This window comes from Schistocerca americana, chromosome 1 (assembly GCF_021461395.2).
Source record: "Schistocerca americana isolate TAMUIC-IGC-003095 chromosome 1, iqSchAmer2.1, whole genome shotgun sequence".
Taxonomy (NCBI): domain Eukaryota; kingdom Metazoa; phylum Arthropoda; class Insecta; order Orthoptera; family Acrididae; genus Schistocerca; species Schistocerca americana.
The window spans coordinates 777,423,729-777,441,748 of record NC_060119.1 but is presented as its reverse complement, the minus strand read 5'-3'; the positions used below and the strand labels follow the sequence as shown (position 1 = coordinate 777,441,748).

The 18,020-nt window shown below is 40.6% G+C and overlaps 1 protein-coding gene across 1 annotated transcript in view; it reads left to right on the top strand.

The window, feature by feature from the left end:
* The window catches only part of LOC124594143 (T-box transcription factor mls-1-like), a 196,774-nt gene that overhangs the window by 55,810 nt on the left and 122,944 nt on the right, over positions 1–18,020 (top strand). Inside the window, exon 2 of the mRNA XM_047132502.1 lies at positions 10,838–11,015. Within this exon, the coding sequence (XP_046988458.1) occupies positions 10,838–11,015 (178 nt within the window). The remainder of the gene's footprint in view (positions 1–10,837; positions 11,016–18,020) is intronic.

Here is an 18,020-nt window from a genome sequence, read left to right as displayed (position 1 = left end):
ATTCAATATGCTGCACAACAGTTTGTGTCAATATTTAAAAGTAGCTTCCATACAATGTTATCCAAAAATTCCATTCAAAAAACAAGTAAGCAATAGACGACCAAAGAAATTGAAATCCTATACCAGAGGAAGAGGGAAATTTATATAAAAGCCGGAACAATTCAAGATCTGATGTTACTTGCATACTACAGAAAATAATGTAGTACTTTGAAGGAAGTCATTAAAATATCCAGAAGTGTACATGATCTAACTGAAATAAATAATGCAGGTAATAAGATTAAAACTATATGGGATATTGTCAAATGGGAGACAGGACAATCAGTCTTTATTCTAGATAACACAATAATTAAACTAAATGACAATGTCGTGACTGATAACTCAAAAGTTGTGATGCTTTTAACAGTCACATTCTAAATAGGGTTAATAGTTCAGTTGAAGTAGTAAGAAATGTATTAAAATGCCATTTGACAAAACTTTAAGCAACTAGAAGTAGCACTAACATCCTTCGCTGAATTTAACAGAGTTATAAAAATTCTGAAAAATATAAGCTCACATGGTGTTCATGTAATTTCAAACAGAATTCTTAAAAGTTGCTCTAACTTAATAAGTAATGTCCTCAGTGATATATGTAATAGTTAAATTATTAAACCTCTTTATAAGAAACGGACAAGAAAGACTTAAATAATTATTATTTAATTTCCTTACTGACATTTTTTGCAGAATATTTGGAAAAGTAATGTACTTAAGATTGTTGTTGTTGTGGTCTTCAGTCCCTGAGACTGGTTTGATGCAGCTCTCCATGCTACTCTATCCTGTGCAAGCTTCTTCATCTCCCAGTACCTAATGCAGCCTACATCCTTCTGAATCTGCTTACTGTATTCATCTCTTGGTCTCCCTCTACGATTTTTACCCTCCACGCTGCCCTTCAATACTAAATTGGTGATCCCTCGATGTCTCAGAACATGTCCTACCAACCGATCCCATCTTCTAGTCAAGTTGTGCCATAAGCTCCGCTTCTCCCCAATTCTATTTAATACCTCCTCATTAGTTATGTGATCTACCCATCTAATCTTCACCATTATTCTGTAGCACCACATTTCGAAAGCTTCTATTCTCTTCTTATCTAAACTATTTATCGTCCACGTTTCACTTCCATACATGGCTACACTCCATACAAATACTTTCAGAAACGACTTCCTGACATTTAAATCTATCCTCGATGTTAACAAATTTTTCTTCTTTAGAAACGCTTGCCTTGCCATTGCCAGTCTACATTTTATATCCTCTCTACTTCGACCATCATCAGTTATTTTGCTCCCCAAATAGCAAAACTCCTTTACTACTTTAAGTGTCTCATTTCCTAATCTAATTCCCTCAGCATCATCCGACTTAATTCGACTACATTCCATTATCCTCGTTTTGCTTTTGTTGATGTTCATCTTATATCCTCCTTTCAAGACACTGTCCATTCCGTTCAACTTCTCTACCAGGTCATTTGCTGTTTCTGACAGAATTACAATGTCATCGGCGAACCTCAAAGTTTTTATTTCCTCTCCATGGATTTTAATTCCTACTCCAAATTTTCTTTTTTTTCCTTTACTGCTTGCTCAAAATACAGATTGAATAACATCGGGGATAAGCTACAACCCTGTCTCACTCCCTTCCCAACCACTGCTTCCCTTTCATACCCCTCGACTCTTATAACTGCCATCTGCTTTCTGTACAAATTGTAAATAGCCATTCGCTCCCTATATTTTACCCCTGCCACCTTCAGAATTTGAAAGAGAGTATTCCAATCAACATTGTCAAAAGCTTTCTCTAAGTCTACAAATGCTAGGAACGTAGGTTTGCCTTTCCGTAATCTTTCTTCTAATATAAGTCGTAAGGTCAGTATTGCCTCACGTGTTCCAACAATTCTACGGAATTCAAACTGATCTTCCTCGAGGCCGGCTTCGATCAGTTTTTCCATTCGTCTGTAAAGAATTCGCGTTAGTATTTTGCAGCTGTGACTTATTAAACTGATAGTTCGGTAATTTTCACATCTGTCAACACCTGCTTTCTTTGTAATTGGAATTATTATATTCTTCTTGAAGTCTGAGGGTATTTCGCCTTTCTCATACATGTTGCTCACCAGATGGTAGAGTTTTGTCAGGACTGGCTCTCCCAAGGCTGTCAGTAGTTCTAATGGGATGTTGTCTACTCCGGGGGCCTTGTTTCGACTCAGGTCTTTCAGTGCTGTGTGAAACTCTTCACAAAGTATCATATCTCCCATTTCATCTTCATCTACATCCTCTTCCATTTCCATAATATTGTATAGACCCTCTATATACTCCTTCCACCTTTCTGCTTTCCCTTCTTTGCTTAGAACTGGGTTTCCATTAAAGCTCTTGATATTCATGCAAGTGGTTCTCCATTCTCCAAAGGTCTCTTTAATTTTCCTGTAGGCAGTAACTATCTGATACCTTTTAGTATCTCCAGGGTTCTTCTATGTATACAACCTTCTTTCATGATTCTTGAACCAAGTGTTACCTATGATTAAGTGATGCTCTGCACAAAATTCTACCAGGCAGCAGTGAATAATTTCTTTTATCTCATCATACATTTCATCAATTTCTTCGTCATCTGCAGTGCTAGTTGGCATATGAACTTGTACTACTGTAGTAGGCGTGGGCTTCGTGTCTATCTTGGCCACAATAATGCGTTCACTATGATGTTTGTAGTAGCTTACCCGTACTCCTATTTTTTTATTCATTATTAAACCTACTCCTGCATTACCCTTATTTGATTTTGTATTTATAACCCTGTATTCACCTGACCAAAAGTCTTGTTCCTCCTGCCACCGAACTTCCCTAATTCCCACTATATCTAACTTTAACCTATCCATTTCCCATTTTTAAATTTTCTAACCTACCTCCCCGATTAAGGGATCTGACATCCCACGCTCCGATCCGTAGAACGCCAGTTTTTGTTCTTCTGATAACTACGTCCTCCTGAGTAGTCCCCGCTGGAGATCCGAATGGGGGACTATTTTACCACCGGAATATTTTACTCAAGAGGACGCCATCATCATTTAATCATACAGTAAAGCTGCATGCCCTCGGGACAAATTACGGCTGTAGTTTCCCCTTGCTTTCAGCTGTTTGCAGTACCAGAACAGCAAGGCTATTTTGGTTAGTGTTACAAGGCCAGATCAGCCAATCATCCAGACTGTTGCCCCTGCAACTACTGAAAAGGCAGCTGCCCCTCTTCAGGAACCACACGTTTGTCTGGCCTCTCAACAGATACCCCTCCCTTGCGGTTGCACCTACGGTATGGCTATCTGTATCATTAAGGCACGCAAGCCTCCCCACCAACGGCAAGGTCCATGGTTCATGGGGAGACTTAAGATTAGTCTCACGTTTAAGTAGATACTATTTACTTAGCATATCATTGTTTGGATTTCAGAAGGTTTGCTTGAGTGAGAGTGCTATTTATCCATTCATCCACCAAATATTACAAGTCTTAAATAATAAAATATCGGGAGGTAGTATTTTTTGTGACATTTACAAAGTGTTTATGTAGCTCATATTACACAGCTATAAAAACTGAAGTTTTAAGGAACTGATGACTTAACACACACTTGTTTAAATCATATTTAATAATCAGATTGCAAAAGGTTGTACTAAATAATTCAAACAATGTTACTAAGGTAGAAAATTTTAGTGACTGGAAGGAAAAAAAAAATTATCAAAAATTGAGTCCCACAGGGTTCAATTTTGTGTCCACTTCTATTCCTCATATCTCTAAATGACGTTCCACTTAGCATTCAACAAGCAGAATTGATACTTGTTTCAGACAATACTAGCAACAGAAGAGACTGTTAACGATATTTTCAAAGAATTTATTAAGTCTGAAAGTGGACTCTCCCTTAATTTTGAGAAAGCACACTGTATTCAATTCTGTACAGCAACTAATCATGTCAGCAATTAATGTAGCACATGAATGGGAGTCAGTAAACAGGGCAGAATGTTCCAAATTTCTGGATGCTCATATTGATAAAACTTGAACTAGGAGAAGCATATTACTGCACTTCTCAAACAACTTTGTTGTTCATGTAATTCCTAGTCTTAGAAACAAACAAATCAACATATTGACATATTTTGCGCATTTCCACTCAATAATGTCTTATGAAATAATTTTCTTGGATACGTCATCACTAAGAAAGAAAGAATTGACTACATAAAAGCGAGCAGTAAGAACAACATGAGGCGTTCACCCACAGTCGTCATGTGGGTTGAGTGATAGCTTCCATCCTTGCAGCAGTGCATAGAAGCACACCGCTTCGTTTGTGAGTTGACACAGTCTCTAATAATAACGGACTTATTACGAGTTTCCTCTGTGCTCTTAAGTTTAAACTTAAATTTGTTTGTTCATATCTCAGGTAAAGTTCCGCATTTTTATTACTGTTTAGTGCCTAGTTCCGCTATTGGTATCGCAACAGTCATTTTTGTTTGTTTGAAGAGCCATTTACAGTTGTTAGATCCTTCAGCTGAGTGGTGGTTTTCATCCCTGTAGCAGCACATACAAGCTCTCTGTTTCGTTTGTGAGCTGACACATCTTCTAATAAGAAGCGACTTAGTTCGAATTTCTTCTTAGAACTTTAGTCTTAAATTTCTTGTATGTTTGTCAGTCTGAGTTTTAATAACTGTCTAGAGTGTATTTTCATCGTATTTAGTATGGATATAGACTGTGACTGCTGTGTTAAGATGCAAAGTGAGTTGTTGAGTCTTTACTCACAGCTCCAGACAGTGTTGGTTTCAGCCATGCAGCTCGAAGCTATTGTCAAGGGGCATCACTAAGGGGGACCGAACCTGAGGAGCAAATGGACGTCCAGCACGTCTCACGTGCCCCCTGGTCGGTCCACTGCTGTGACCAGCTACTGCCTTCAGTAAGGTTGAAGCCTTCCCCATGATCGAATGGGAGGTCGTTCCGAGGTGTGGCATGCAGCGAAAGACTTTCTGGTAGGACGGATCAAAAGATCTGATGAACAGGTTTCAGGTGCTGTCTGCGTCTGACGAATATCCTGGCCCAGATGCAGTCACTTGCCCTGTTTCAGGTGTGGGCCCTCAGGCTACCGGATCCGCTCAGTCACAGACTGGTAGTTGGAGGCTCCACTTTTAGGTGTGTAATGGGGCCCTTAGGTATATGACTGTCAAAGAGGGGAAGAAATCCAGTGTGCAGTCTGTGCGCATACTGGGAAATGTTACTCCAGATGTGGGACGGGTGCTTCCAATGTCATGAACAGCACAGGGTGCTGCCAACTGCAAGTGGGGGATCATGTGTACTGTTGTTGTGGTCGCTCTGGATCGGAAGAGACTTCATTAGTTTCTGGCAGGTAGCTAAGTGGTGAAGACTGCCAGTTTTGAAGGAGGAGCTCACCATATGTAGCGTCGTCGACAGGACAGTCAGCTGATCTTTGATACAGAGCTGAGTGGAGGCTCCAAATCAGAGGCTCGGACTGTTCCGTGACGGTGGAGGCTGCAGATTCCTCGACTTGGACCACAAGGTGATGGGTTTTCGGATTCCGCTTATATGTTAGGGATACACTACACACAGGAAACAGCTACACGGGCTGTATGAAGGAGATTCGGACGTTTTTTTTAGGTTAGAGGGTGTCGGAAAACTACAGAAAGGGGAACAGTCTAAAAGTGTGCAGGGCAACCACAGGACGAAGGTACACGTAGCAACAATCGATACTGTAGTTGTAAATTGTCGTAGTTGTGTTCGGAATGAACCGAGCTTCAAGCGCTACTAGAAATTACTGAAGCTCAAGTCGTACCTCTGTTCGTTTTAAACAAGAAGGCCGTTATGTTGCATTATATTTACTTGTTCTGACTCTGTGTAAAGTCGAAAAGGATCTCCGCTGTGCTGTGATGTTGAGAGGAAGGCTGCCTTTTCTGAAGGAGGCCCATGATGTTATATAGATGCAACTATGCATGAGGAATTCGGTGATATCATTACAGTTTATTTGCTGTAATAAAAGTAGTTTTCATGGCGAGCTTAGTGTTCGCGATTTATTCAAGGTCACTCTGTGTGATCGGGGCGGGTACTTGTGCACAGTTGAATAGGTGCTCATAGCTTGCTAAAGTGTAACTGTTTGGAAGCTGTTTGTTGTACCTCACATGAAATGTTTTGCTTCGTGATACAGTAAATTTAAAGGAATTACACTCTCCTGAAGCATAAAGATTAGTTTCTCAGTCAGTTAGGATTATCTGTCACAAATACAATGTTCCTTCTGCTTGTAAATTAAAATCTTTGAATTGTAGATTGAAATCACCTTATGGGTATGCAATATTAATTTCTTGTAGTTAATGACAAGACACTCCTTATTTATCTCAGTTTGAATTAACCATCAACCTTGTCATCTTTTTGTATTTCGGTTAATTGTGTATGATTGCTTGGCCACCATCTTGTTGTCTTATGTGGACTACCTTCAGAACTCACATGTACTCTGATGAGTTGATAGTCATCTGTGGAGGTGCAGTTAAACAGTGTTGGTAATAAGCAATTCTTCTCTGCATACTATGAGGTTTCAGATGCGATGAAAGTAGGTTGACCTACACTGCTTTGCTGACTGCTGTTTGTGAGCCACGTTAACTCATTCACTATTACAAGTGTAAGTAGGAAGAAGAGTTAAAATTTAAAGCTTCACTTGGTGATTAACTGTTGTTGTATGCCGAATCTACGCTTACGCAAATGAGAAGGCAGCCTCCGTGCATAGCTGGACGCTATAAGCAGAAAGCAAACGTATGTTCAATGCAATCAAGTGCCTTTACGAACTACTATATTCGCTGTGGACAATATACAAGTATTAGATGTGCAGGTCCTTTTCTTTCGTTGTGCTAAATTTATGAAAGAAGTTTGATGTTCGAGTCAAATCGCGTTTCCAGTTGCTTCTACGTCATTAGAAATAGACATTCTGCAGCTTATACTTTTCGAAACATGCGCACACATACACACACACACACACACACACACACACACACACACACACACACACACACACACACACACACAGCTTTCAACGGGAGTGGTGGCTCTGGCAGCAATGAAAATTTGTTTTCGTAGCGTCGATACATTTTAAGAAATAATGTAGGTTACGTATCGACTTCACCTGTAGGAATGTTTTTTAAATGTTCAAATGTCTCTGAGCATTATGGGACGTAACATCTGAGGTCATCAGTCCCCTAGAACTTAGAACTACTTAAACCTAACTAACCTAAGGACACCACACACATCCACGCCCGAGGCAGGATTCGACCCTGCGACCATAGCGGTTTCGCGGTTCCAGACTAAAGCTCCTAGAACCGCTCGGCCACACCGGCCGGTAATGTTTTTTACAGCCGTCGTGTTGGAGGGGTTTTGTTCAAATGAGTAAGCAGCAATATCGTACCGTCATTAAATTCTTAGTTTTGGTCAGTTTATCGCCAGAGGAAACTAACACAGAGCTGATGAAGGTTTAAAAGAACCAACTCCTTTATTTTCAACTGTTGACAACGGCGTCTAAACTGCAACCAAAAGATGGAAACTACGAGAAGTGGATAATATGGTATTGAGAATTTAGCTGTACGAAACAGCTAACGCCACAAGGATGTTGATAGAAAGAATATGGTACATTTCACACGAAAGGGGAAGGTTTGCAGTACAAGACGATTTTTGCATTTATTAAATGCTTATCAATGCAACTGCTACAACAAACGCCTCAGAAATGATTAGACCATTAAAAAAAATTAACTGACTTCATATATCCACGTAAAAAGGCGATGGCAATTTCATATTACAGAACTGTTGTGGATGGTGATAGCCTGGATGCAGTGGCGCTGTTAAAATGCCCAATTTCTTGAAGAGATACTTACATCTACGTCTACATGATTAGTCTACAATTCACAATTAAGTGCCTAACAGAGGGTTTATTGGACCACCTTCAGGCTATTTATATACCGTTTCATCCTCTAACAGCGCGCGGGGAAAAACGAAAACTTACATCTTTCCGTAGGAGATTTCATGGCTCTTATTTTATTACAACGACCATTTCTCCTTACGTAGCTGGACACCAACAAAATGTAATCGCATTCGGAGGAGGAAGTTGGTGATCGAAATTTTATGAGAAGAGCCAGCCGACCAACACCTTCGTTGTAATGATGCCACCCCAATTCGTGTATCGTATACGTTTCATTCTCTCCTCTATTTCGTGATAATACAAAACAAACTTCCCTTCTTAAAACGTTTTCGATGTCCTCTGTCCTTATCTGAACCATTTTGCAATTGGTTTTGATCATCTGATGACTTTAAAAGACGTTAAATGACAGCATCATCTCCAAATAATCTAAAAAGGTTGCTCATATTGTATTCTAAATCATTTATATAGCTCAGGAACAGCAGAAGCCTGTAACAGTTCCTTGGGGAACGCTTCCTGGAAAACTTAATACATGGAATCAATTTGACTTCCCTAGTCGATAGCAGTCATTAGTTCGTGAGAGTAAAGAGCTAGTTATCTTTCACAAAAACGATGTTTTTTGAATTAGTGTTGGCTACTTGTCAATAAATGGTTTTCTTCGAGATAATTCATCGTGTTCGAGCACAGTACATATTCAAAAATCCTGGTGCAGATTGACGTCAGTGATATGGGTCTGTAATTCAGCGGCTTACTCTTATTTCCTTTCTTGAACCTTAGTGTGTCCTCGAGCGGTTGTATATGATTTCTCTGTATGGAACTATCGTATCAGCGTATTCTGAAAGGAACCTAGCTGGCATACAATGTGGCCCGGAGGCGTTGCCTCTATTACGTGATTTAAGCTGTTGTGTTTCACCGACAATATCTATGTGAAGAACACGACAGCGCAGTGTATTTTCAGTAGCGAAGGTAACTAGACAACAGTGGAGTATACAAAATCACTTATTCTGATTGTGATAAGTTTTATATTGCTCAGTCAGGCAGACATATAGTCAATTGTTAATTCTTTCTTTTAATTGGTTTCTCTATCACTTCCTATGTTTAATACCTCTTGAATTTATCTAATCAAGTACTACACTATGTGATCAAAAGTATCTGGATACCTAGCTGAAAATGACTTACAAGTTTGTGGCGCCCTCCATCGGTAATGCTGGAATTCAATATGGTGTTGACCCACCGTTATCCTTGGTGACAGCTTCCACTCTCGCAGGCATACGTTCAATCAGATGCTGGAAGGTTTCTTGGGGAATGGCAGCCCATTCTTTACGGAATGCTGCACTGAAGAGAGGTATCGACGTCGGTCGGTGAGGCCTGGCACTAAGTCGGCGTTCCAAAAAATCCCAAAGGTGTTCTATAGGATTCAGGTCAGGACTCTGTGCAGGCCAGTCCATTACAGGGATGTTATTGTCGTGTAACCAATCCGCCACAGGCAGGTGCTCAATCGTGTTGAAAGATGCAATCGCCATCCCCGAATTGCTCTCCAACAGTGGGAAGCAAGATGGTGCTTAAAACACGAATGTAGGCCTGTGCTGTGATAGTGCCATGCAAAACAACAAGGGGTGCAAGCCCCCCTTCCATGAAAACCACGATCACCCCATAACGCCACCGCCTCCGAATTTTACTGTTGTCACTCCATACGCTCGCAGATGACATTCAAGGGGCATTCACCAGCCCAAACCCTGCCATCGGATCGCCACATTGTGTACCGTGATTCATCACTCCACACATTTTCCACTGTTCAGTCGTCCAATGTTTCCGCTCCTTACACGAAGCGAGGCGTTGTTTGGCATTTATTGGCATTATGTGTGGCTTATTAGCAGCCGCTAGACCATGAAATCAAAGTTTTCTCACCTCCTCCCTAATTGTCATAGTACTTGCAGTGGATCCTGATGCAGTTTGGAATTCCTGTGTGATGGTCCGGATAGATGTTTGCCTATTACCCGTTACGACCCTCTTCAACAGTCGGCGATCTGTGTCAGTCAACAGACGAGGTCGGCCTGTACACTCATCTGCTGTGCGTGTCCCTTCACGTTTCCACTTCACTGTCACATCGGAAACAGTGGACCTAGGGATGTCTAGGAGTGTGTAAATCTCGCGTACAGACGTATGACACAAGTGACACCCAATCACCTGACCACGTTCGAAGACCGTTGAGTTCCGCGGAGCGTGCTATTCTGCTCTCTCACGGTGTCTAATGTCTATTGAGGCAGCTGATATGGAGTACTTGGCAGTAGGTGGCAGCACACTGCATCTAATATGAAAGACGTATGTTTTTGGGGGTGTTCGGATACTTTCGATCACATAGTATATATTTATTTTATTTGGTTAGTTTAGTAATGTAAACTATTATAGAGTGACGGTTTTCTCGGTTTTCGAGTATAGTGTTAATGATTTTCTCCCATCATATTTACCTATTGTTCAACATTTTAGCTTTTAAATAGCTTTACCACCACACTATTAAATACGTCATTTACTGTGTGTTTGTGTCTGTCTAGATTTGTAGCCTCTTTTTACTGTCGCTTAAAAACATTGTAACTTCTTCGGCGACAATAGTCAGTTTAAGTTTGATGATGGCCTTGTAAGCTGAAAACCGGTTAACACAATAAATTAATCCTGTAGAACATAAGCAATGTAGTGCCTTTGATTTATTGCAATAATTTATTTATTATACACAACCAGCTCCAATGATTTAGATATACTGTCATATCGGTGTAAGATATCTGGCAGCGCAGACTTTTCCCAAACGTAGCGATAGTATACGGTCGAGTCTGACTGATTATTCGCTGTATGCCGAGAGTTATTGGTAGTTTTTTGACAGCCAGTAGAAACTGTAATTCGCAGCAGGTTTTGCGCTGCCCTACTCCAATGTTTTTAAACTGCTTCTTGTAGATGGGAAGAGCAGAGATGAGTCATGGTGGTGCAAGCAGGAGCTGGCGGGCGTCGAGGTGCGCCTGCTGGACCAAGACACCTGGCGGCAGTTCTCGGAGGTGGGCACCGAGATGATCGTCACAAAACCTGGAAGGCAAGGACTCGCAGCGTTACTACCAAGTTAACCTTGTAGTGGAAATTAGCTACAGTATTATTCACAATGACACACGTTTCAGCTGATTTGGTGCTGCAGGTCTTGAAACAGAATTCATAAATTTATCTTATACGTTCTGGATGTATTTCCTTACAGTATTCACAACAACAGAGACACTAAAAATCTTAAGCACCCAAAGCATAGACACAAACTTTTTATAAAAAATAGATGTTTATGAAAATCAAATTTGTAGGCAAACCACTAGTACCATAGGTTTTACTCGATTTTTAACAAAGTCCCAACATCCTATGTGTTCCACAAAAAATTATGTTCCCACTTTGTATTACGATATTTCAGGTAATGTCTGAGATTAATTTTATTAATGTTAATCCACAAAATTTCCAGATTTACTCTGGAGACTAGTGTTTTTTTCAGAGTTGTAAAGTTTGTAACTAATATGAAACTAGAATCAAAACATTAACAACAGACTCTAAATGTACCACTCATACCATTAAGACCTATCTCAACACTTCAAGGCAGTCTTTGTTAGCATTTCAAATTACACACGTTCTCTGGCTCGAAACTCAGATAAAGCTATCTGTTCATTTCAGGCACTTTTGTTAAGTCTATGTATTTCAAGTTTTATCAAGTAGTTTTGTTAAGTCTTTGTTTCGAGGCCGGTATTTTCATTCCACCAGTTTTTGCAAAGCATCTATAAATAGGCTATTTAAATGTTTTCTGAAAATTGTCTTAGATGGTAAATTACGTCATTCAGTATTAACATGCTTTTTCCATTCTTGAATTTCAGTATTCTTTTATAAAAACGTAAATAAAATTCAAATAATTTGAAAACCCACTGAAACGTTCCATTCGAGCCATGTGATATCTGTGACCTCAGTGGCTAGCTCCCTGCTCCTACTGTCATAAAGTTAATCCGCAGCGATGTCTTTTTCTCGAATTAACGTTTCAGAAAACGGATTACAAAAGGTATGTATTACCACACTGTACAAATACATCCATAAATATTCTTGAAAATTGCTTTTGAGTGTTTCAGAGAATGAGAAGTTGCGTGAAAATTGGTTGCACAGTACCGGCAAAATGCCATCTTGTCGATGCCCAAGTTCCCTTACTTAATTAAAAATGTCTTGCACTCTGAAGATAACTATAACTTACCTCCGAGATAGGCTTTCCCGCTTTTACAAAGAAAGACAGGATCAGTCGACGAAATTAAACTCTTAGTAAAAAGTATCGTTACATCCGCTTCCTTGCACACCATTGTTAGCTCAGTAATAGAGTGGTGAACGCTCGAATATTGAGAAGTGATATACTTAGGGCGCTGGTTCCAATCTAGCCTGTAATAATATTTTAACTTATTTGTAAAACAAATCGACAGTCCTTTCATATGAAAACCAAATCACAGTTATAAAACTTCACCACACCGATTAGAAATAGAGTATTATTGTGTTTTCCTTGGCTATTCACATTCGCTTATATTTGCCACAGCTGTTCATACACCTCACGTTCAAAAAGATATTTTCTAGTTAATGTGACCACACACATTTTACTTTATTAAAAACAATGTTTTCTATCTTCGTATTGTCCAGCTAGGATCCTTATTCTTTAAGCTTTTAAGCTTCATCATCTCGTATAAGATGTAGTTAATTCTGCTTCAGACACTGACGTTAGCTTGCACTCACAAACAGCGCAGCCCTTAGGTTTGCGTATCTGCATGTTATTCGTGCCTTATATCTCTCCGCATAGAAAACCTCATCGCCTTACACCTTGTTGTACTGTGAGAGTATGGTGATTATCTTCACTACTCGTAATGCATTTCAAAAAGGGTAACTATGTGTAAGCAAAGCAGATATATTTATCCTCAGTTGTCCGTTTCTCAGACTAAGATTGATGTGCAGGTGTACATCCCACCATCGAAACAACAGCTACAATGAGTTCTTGCTAACGCTATTTTTATATTTCGCGTAAAACCTTTAAAAATTTATGGCCTTTCCAGGATTCCAATCAGTGTTCTTATCCGTGGAAACATGAGCTATCCGTTGCTCCACAGAGCACGGGCACCTGGCGATACCTCTGCTGAGTATCTTGGGTCTATTTCATGACTGATAGTAGATAGTCCACATATAAGATGTGGACCTATTTGCAAAACTTCATCTAGTCTTCAGTTTTGAGCGGGTTTCATGACGTTGCAGGGAGCAGGCAAAAGAATATCCGTCCTTGCAGATATCGCCACTCTAAATGTGTGGAGCATAAACGCATCAACTTTCGTAAGGTTTCCATTATCAACATTTACAAAATTGCTTTCTTTTATTATTTAAAAGTTGTAAATGCGTTTTCCATCACTATATAGCTAAGCTGTTTGAAGAAAAAGTACGTAAAAACCTAGTATATTCGGCTAACACTCCTTTAACACATGTATAGCTTCGTCTCAGTCTGTAACGTTACCAGAACTTCAGCCAATAACAGAGCGTTTTCGATCACGTGACCAAATATTGATATTTAATGATTTTTAAGCTTTAATTACATAAAAATAACAGATATTTAGTGAGAATATTGACAGTAAATGCGATTTGAATGTTGTAATCACTCCGAATAACAACATAGGAAAATAGCCTATGGTGGGGAAATGACAAATTGTGGTCTACCTCGACGTGACTTGCAGAATATGGTGGCCTCCCAGGACCACAATTAAGAATACGTCACTTTAAACGACAGTTTACAAAATGTTCAAATGTATGTGAAATCTTATGAGACTTAACTACTAAGGTCATCAGTCCCTAAGCTTACACACTACTTCACCTAAATTATCCTAAGGACAAACACACACACCCATGCCCGAGGGAGGACTCGAACCTCCGCCGGGACCAACCGCACAGTCCATGACTGCAGCGCCCTAGACCGCTCGGCTGACAGTTTACGCCAACCTGCTGAAAACCTATTCACTGTAAAATTTCTGAAATGTACGAGGTTGCCATGAACATCAACTTTTGGTTTGTAGTTAGGTCGGTAGCACTTCTAAAGGTTCTTGCATTCTCAATGTCCATTTTACAGACCGAGACGCTGAAACAATGGAAAAAGTGAGGTTTTTGTGGGGCACTTCATCAATAGCTTCCAGTTTTTATGAAGAAATGGTCATCAGCGTGACCAGTGAGCATTCCTGCAGCAATGAAATTTGTGCTTTGGGCAAATATGGAAATGAATATCAAACAAACACGTGAGACAAAATAGTTCAAATGCCTCTAATATCTATGGGACTTAACATCTGAGGTCATCAGTCCCCTAGACTTAGAACTTCTTAAACCTAAGGACATCACACAAATCCATGCCCGAGGCAGGATTCGAACCTGTGACAGTAGCAGCAGCGCGGTTCCGGACTGAATCGCCTAGAACCGCACGACCACACGTGAGACAGCTTTTTACATGTGTTCATATATATATATAAAATGTAGGGGTTCAGCATGGATAAATCTGATTCACCATAAGATCAACAGATGTCAGAAGCATGTATACATGCTACAACCTCAAAATCGACGATGGCGTGTTTTACACTCATATTGCTCTCACTGTTTTAATTTATTTAACATAGTAGCCACAGAGACATAAGTTTGCGCAATATTACAAGTAAGCTCTCCATTTCCAGTAGTATATTGGTCTACTAAGTGCTACAAACTAAGTTACTCTTAATTTCTGTCAGTATTGCTACTTATAATTTGCAGTTACTGTTTTCATAGCACATAGTGTGCTTTACCGTTTTAAGTCGAAGTGTCCATAGTACTTGGTGAGATTTCCCCACCAACCAGAAACCATCACATCAAAGAAGTGGAATGCAGATTTAATTACAAGTGGACTATTTTTTTTCATTTTCGCATAAAAACTTGACCATGCGCCATAACCATAGAGTAATAAATATCTCTGGAGTGAGCATTGCGTTCTGCGCATGTTGTCAACATTAAACCAGGATTGTCACGTGTTCTCGGGACATCGCTGTGCGTGTGTGCTTTCTGCAGCGTTTAAAGTTCATAATATCAAGAGTTTTTGTTGTGTTTCCGTTTGTTGATAGTGTAATAGCGATGGTGAATTACTGTTGTTGCTACGGATGCAAAGAAAAGTATGTGAAAGGAGGGATAGTAACTTTTCATGGGTATGTACCATTTAGCTCTAATTATAGTTATCATATTAGTAAGAGACACTGTATATGTTAAAAATTTCGAGACGCATTGCAATTAAGGCTTGATTCTGTAGACCTATTTTCTACGATTTTATGACTATGTAATAGATATTACGGGTCGTACAAAAGCTTACAAACATTCGCTTCCTCTCGTAAACTTGCTAGTGGAACAGGAAAGGAAATGGTTAGTTGTTTCAGCAAATACTATCCTCCATGCATTTATCAGTGACTTGTCGATTATGTATATAGATTACTCGGTCTACTATTTATTTAATAAACTGAGAGCAAGTACGTAAAATGCGTTAAATAAATACTTCCAAGTGTCATCAGTAAGAAAAATTGTGCTTTAGGTCGCAAAAACGAGAAAATAAATACGCAAAAAAAGCAGGAAAAAAAGGGCGAATTAGCAGGGATATAATCGCTAATGTGTGGCAAATTCGGTGTTTTTCGGACACTTGCAAAAGTACTAGCATACTGTCAAGTCGTTTTGCAAGACTATCAGTGCAAAAATGTACGTCAGGGTCTGTAATACTATAAAGTGCCGTATCATACCGAAAACTACCAAAAATCGTGTCCATCTGAACTGTGACACCTATCGCAAAGAAGCAGAATGCAATATCACTTTCCCTTAAAAGTTACGTAGCTGGTTTATTACCGGTATCAAATGGATACTGTTAAAATGTCTGAGCATATATAAATAATCCACGACACGTACGAAAAGAATCTGTCTGTACTAGGGATGTAGTGACATTCAAAATATACAGGGCGATATAAGGACAAACACGCGACGTCCCGAGAACACGTGACCAGGCCGGCAATGTATGTTGACAACACAAAATCTGTTCTGCGCATGTGAATGCTCACTCCAGAGATATTTACTCTATGGCCATAACAAAGTATGTAATTACCATTACAGACAAATGAAAGAAAGTCTTAGTAGCGAACGGAAGTATAGTGGACACGGGGACTGGGGATAGGTTGCGCTCGATGGGAGTGTGGATCGGCCGTGAGGAACGCTGAGACAGTCCGCGCAGTGGCGACAACGCTGTGTTCCGGATCTCGCAGTGGTTAACGCACCTGCCCAGTTAAGTGCCGGCACGATAGCTCAGCGTGTTCAGTCAGAGCATTTGCCGCCCTCTGTAATAAAAAAAAACTGAGTTAATGAATCACCGATGAAGCTGAACAAGCCTCTGGGCCGTCCGCCCCGAACAAATACAACGAACAAAAATGAGAACAAATAAAGTAGGCAGGAGATCACGGGTTCGAATCCCGGGTCGGTACACATTTCCGATCGTCGCCGCTGATTCCGCTTAATGTCCCGATGCAGCTGACAGCAGAGGTACCACTTCAATTTACAATAATGTTTCACAACTGCGGATTCTGCATGATGTCTGTTTTTTCGGACATGTCCGACGCACTCATGTAACATCCACAGTTGTTTTCTTGTTGTAGCTGCTGTTGCTCTTAAGACTGAAGTGGTCTTAGGGAAACCTTTTCTGGACCTCATCCTTGGGGCTGCTAGAGCGTGCCAACGTAATTGATGCTTTTTCTAAGGAGACTCATGATTTTCTCTTCGCGTTCGCAGCTACTTCACGACAAATGTCTGGTGGCGGCTATGACAGCGACTTGGTACAGTTTTACAAGTGGTGATGGTCGCAAACAATCTGTGATGATCCTATACGTTACGTTGGGCGCCTTGTCCACTATGTTTCTGTTCCTTTCCCTACTGCCGTGGTCCAGTCCCTCATGATTTTTAAATATTACCGCTTCTTCCACTGAAAGAAGATGATAATCTAATAATCGTAGGGGACTGCAACATGCAAATAGGAAAGAAATAGAAGAAAGAGTTGCGAGAGAGTATGGACATGCTAGTAGGAATGAGAGAGGGAAAAGATTAATTGAGTTCTGCTCTACTTTTAACTAGTAATAGAAAATATACTGTTCAAAAACCACTAGAGCAGGAGAGCCTGGAGATACCTGAAGTTTCCACGTGGATTAAATTACGGTCAAACAGCGATTACGAAAGTAGATACTGGATTGTAAGGCATACCGAAGAGCAGATACAAATTCACATCATAATGTAGTAATAATGAAACGTAAGGTGAGTTTTAAGAGAATCGTCCAAAAGTGTCAACACGTAAAGAAGTGAGATACTGAAGCACAGAGGAGATATAAGATGCATTTGAAGTTCTCTAAGGCTGTATTGTATTGTATGTTAACCGGTGGCGTAGAAACGACGGAGAGGCTCTGTCCCCAGCGCAGCCGCATTGGTCCACAGCCTGACGACGACTACCGCAGTCCACTTCACCCGTCTGCCGCCCCACACCGAACCACTCTTTCAAGGTTATTGTGCGGATCGGCCCCCGGTGGACCCTCCTCCCCCCTCCCTTCGCCCCCACCTTGGGAATTTCTCACAGCAGACGAGTGTTGTAACCCCTATGTTTGCGTGGTAGAGTAATGGTGGTGTACCCGTAAGTGGAGAACTTGTTTGCGTTGCAATCGCCGACATAGGGTAGCTGAGGCGGAATAAGGGGAACCAGCCCGCATTCGCCGAGGCAGATGGAAAACCGCCTAAAAACCATTCACAGACTGGCCGGCTCATCGAACCTCGACGCAAGTCCGCCGGGCGGATTTCTCTAAGGCTGTAGATCAATGGTCGTCAAACTTTATTGCTCAAGAGGTGGCGCCCCTGGTCATATATTAGTATTTTATGAGCCGTCAATAGACTAGCTGCAGTAAGTGCGCGATAAGTTGGGGCCAGCCCCACAGAACTGATCGTCAAAAACTCGGCACCATTGGCAATACTGTGTGTCTACTACCCT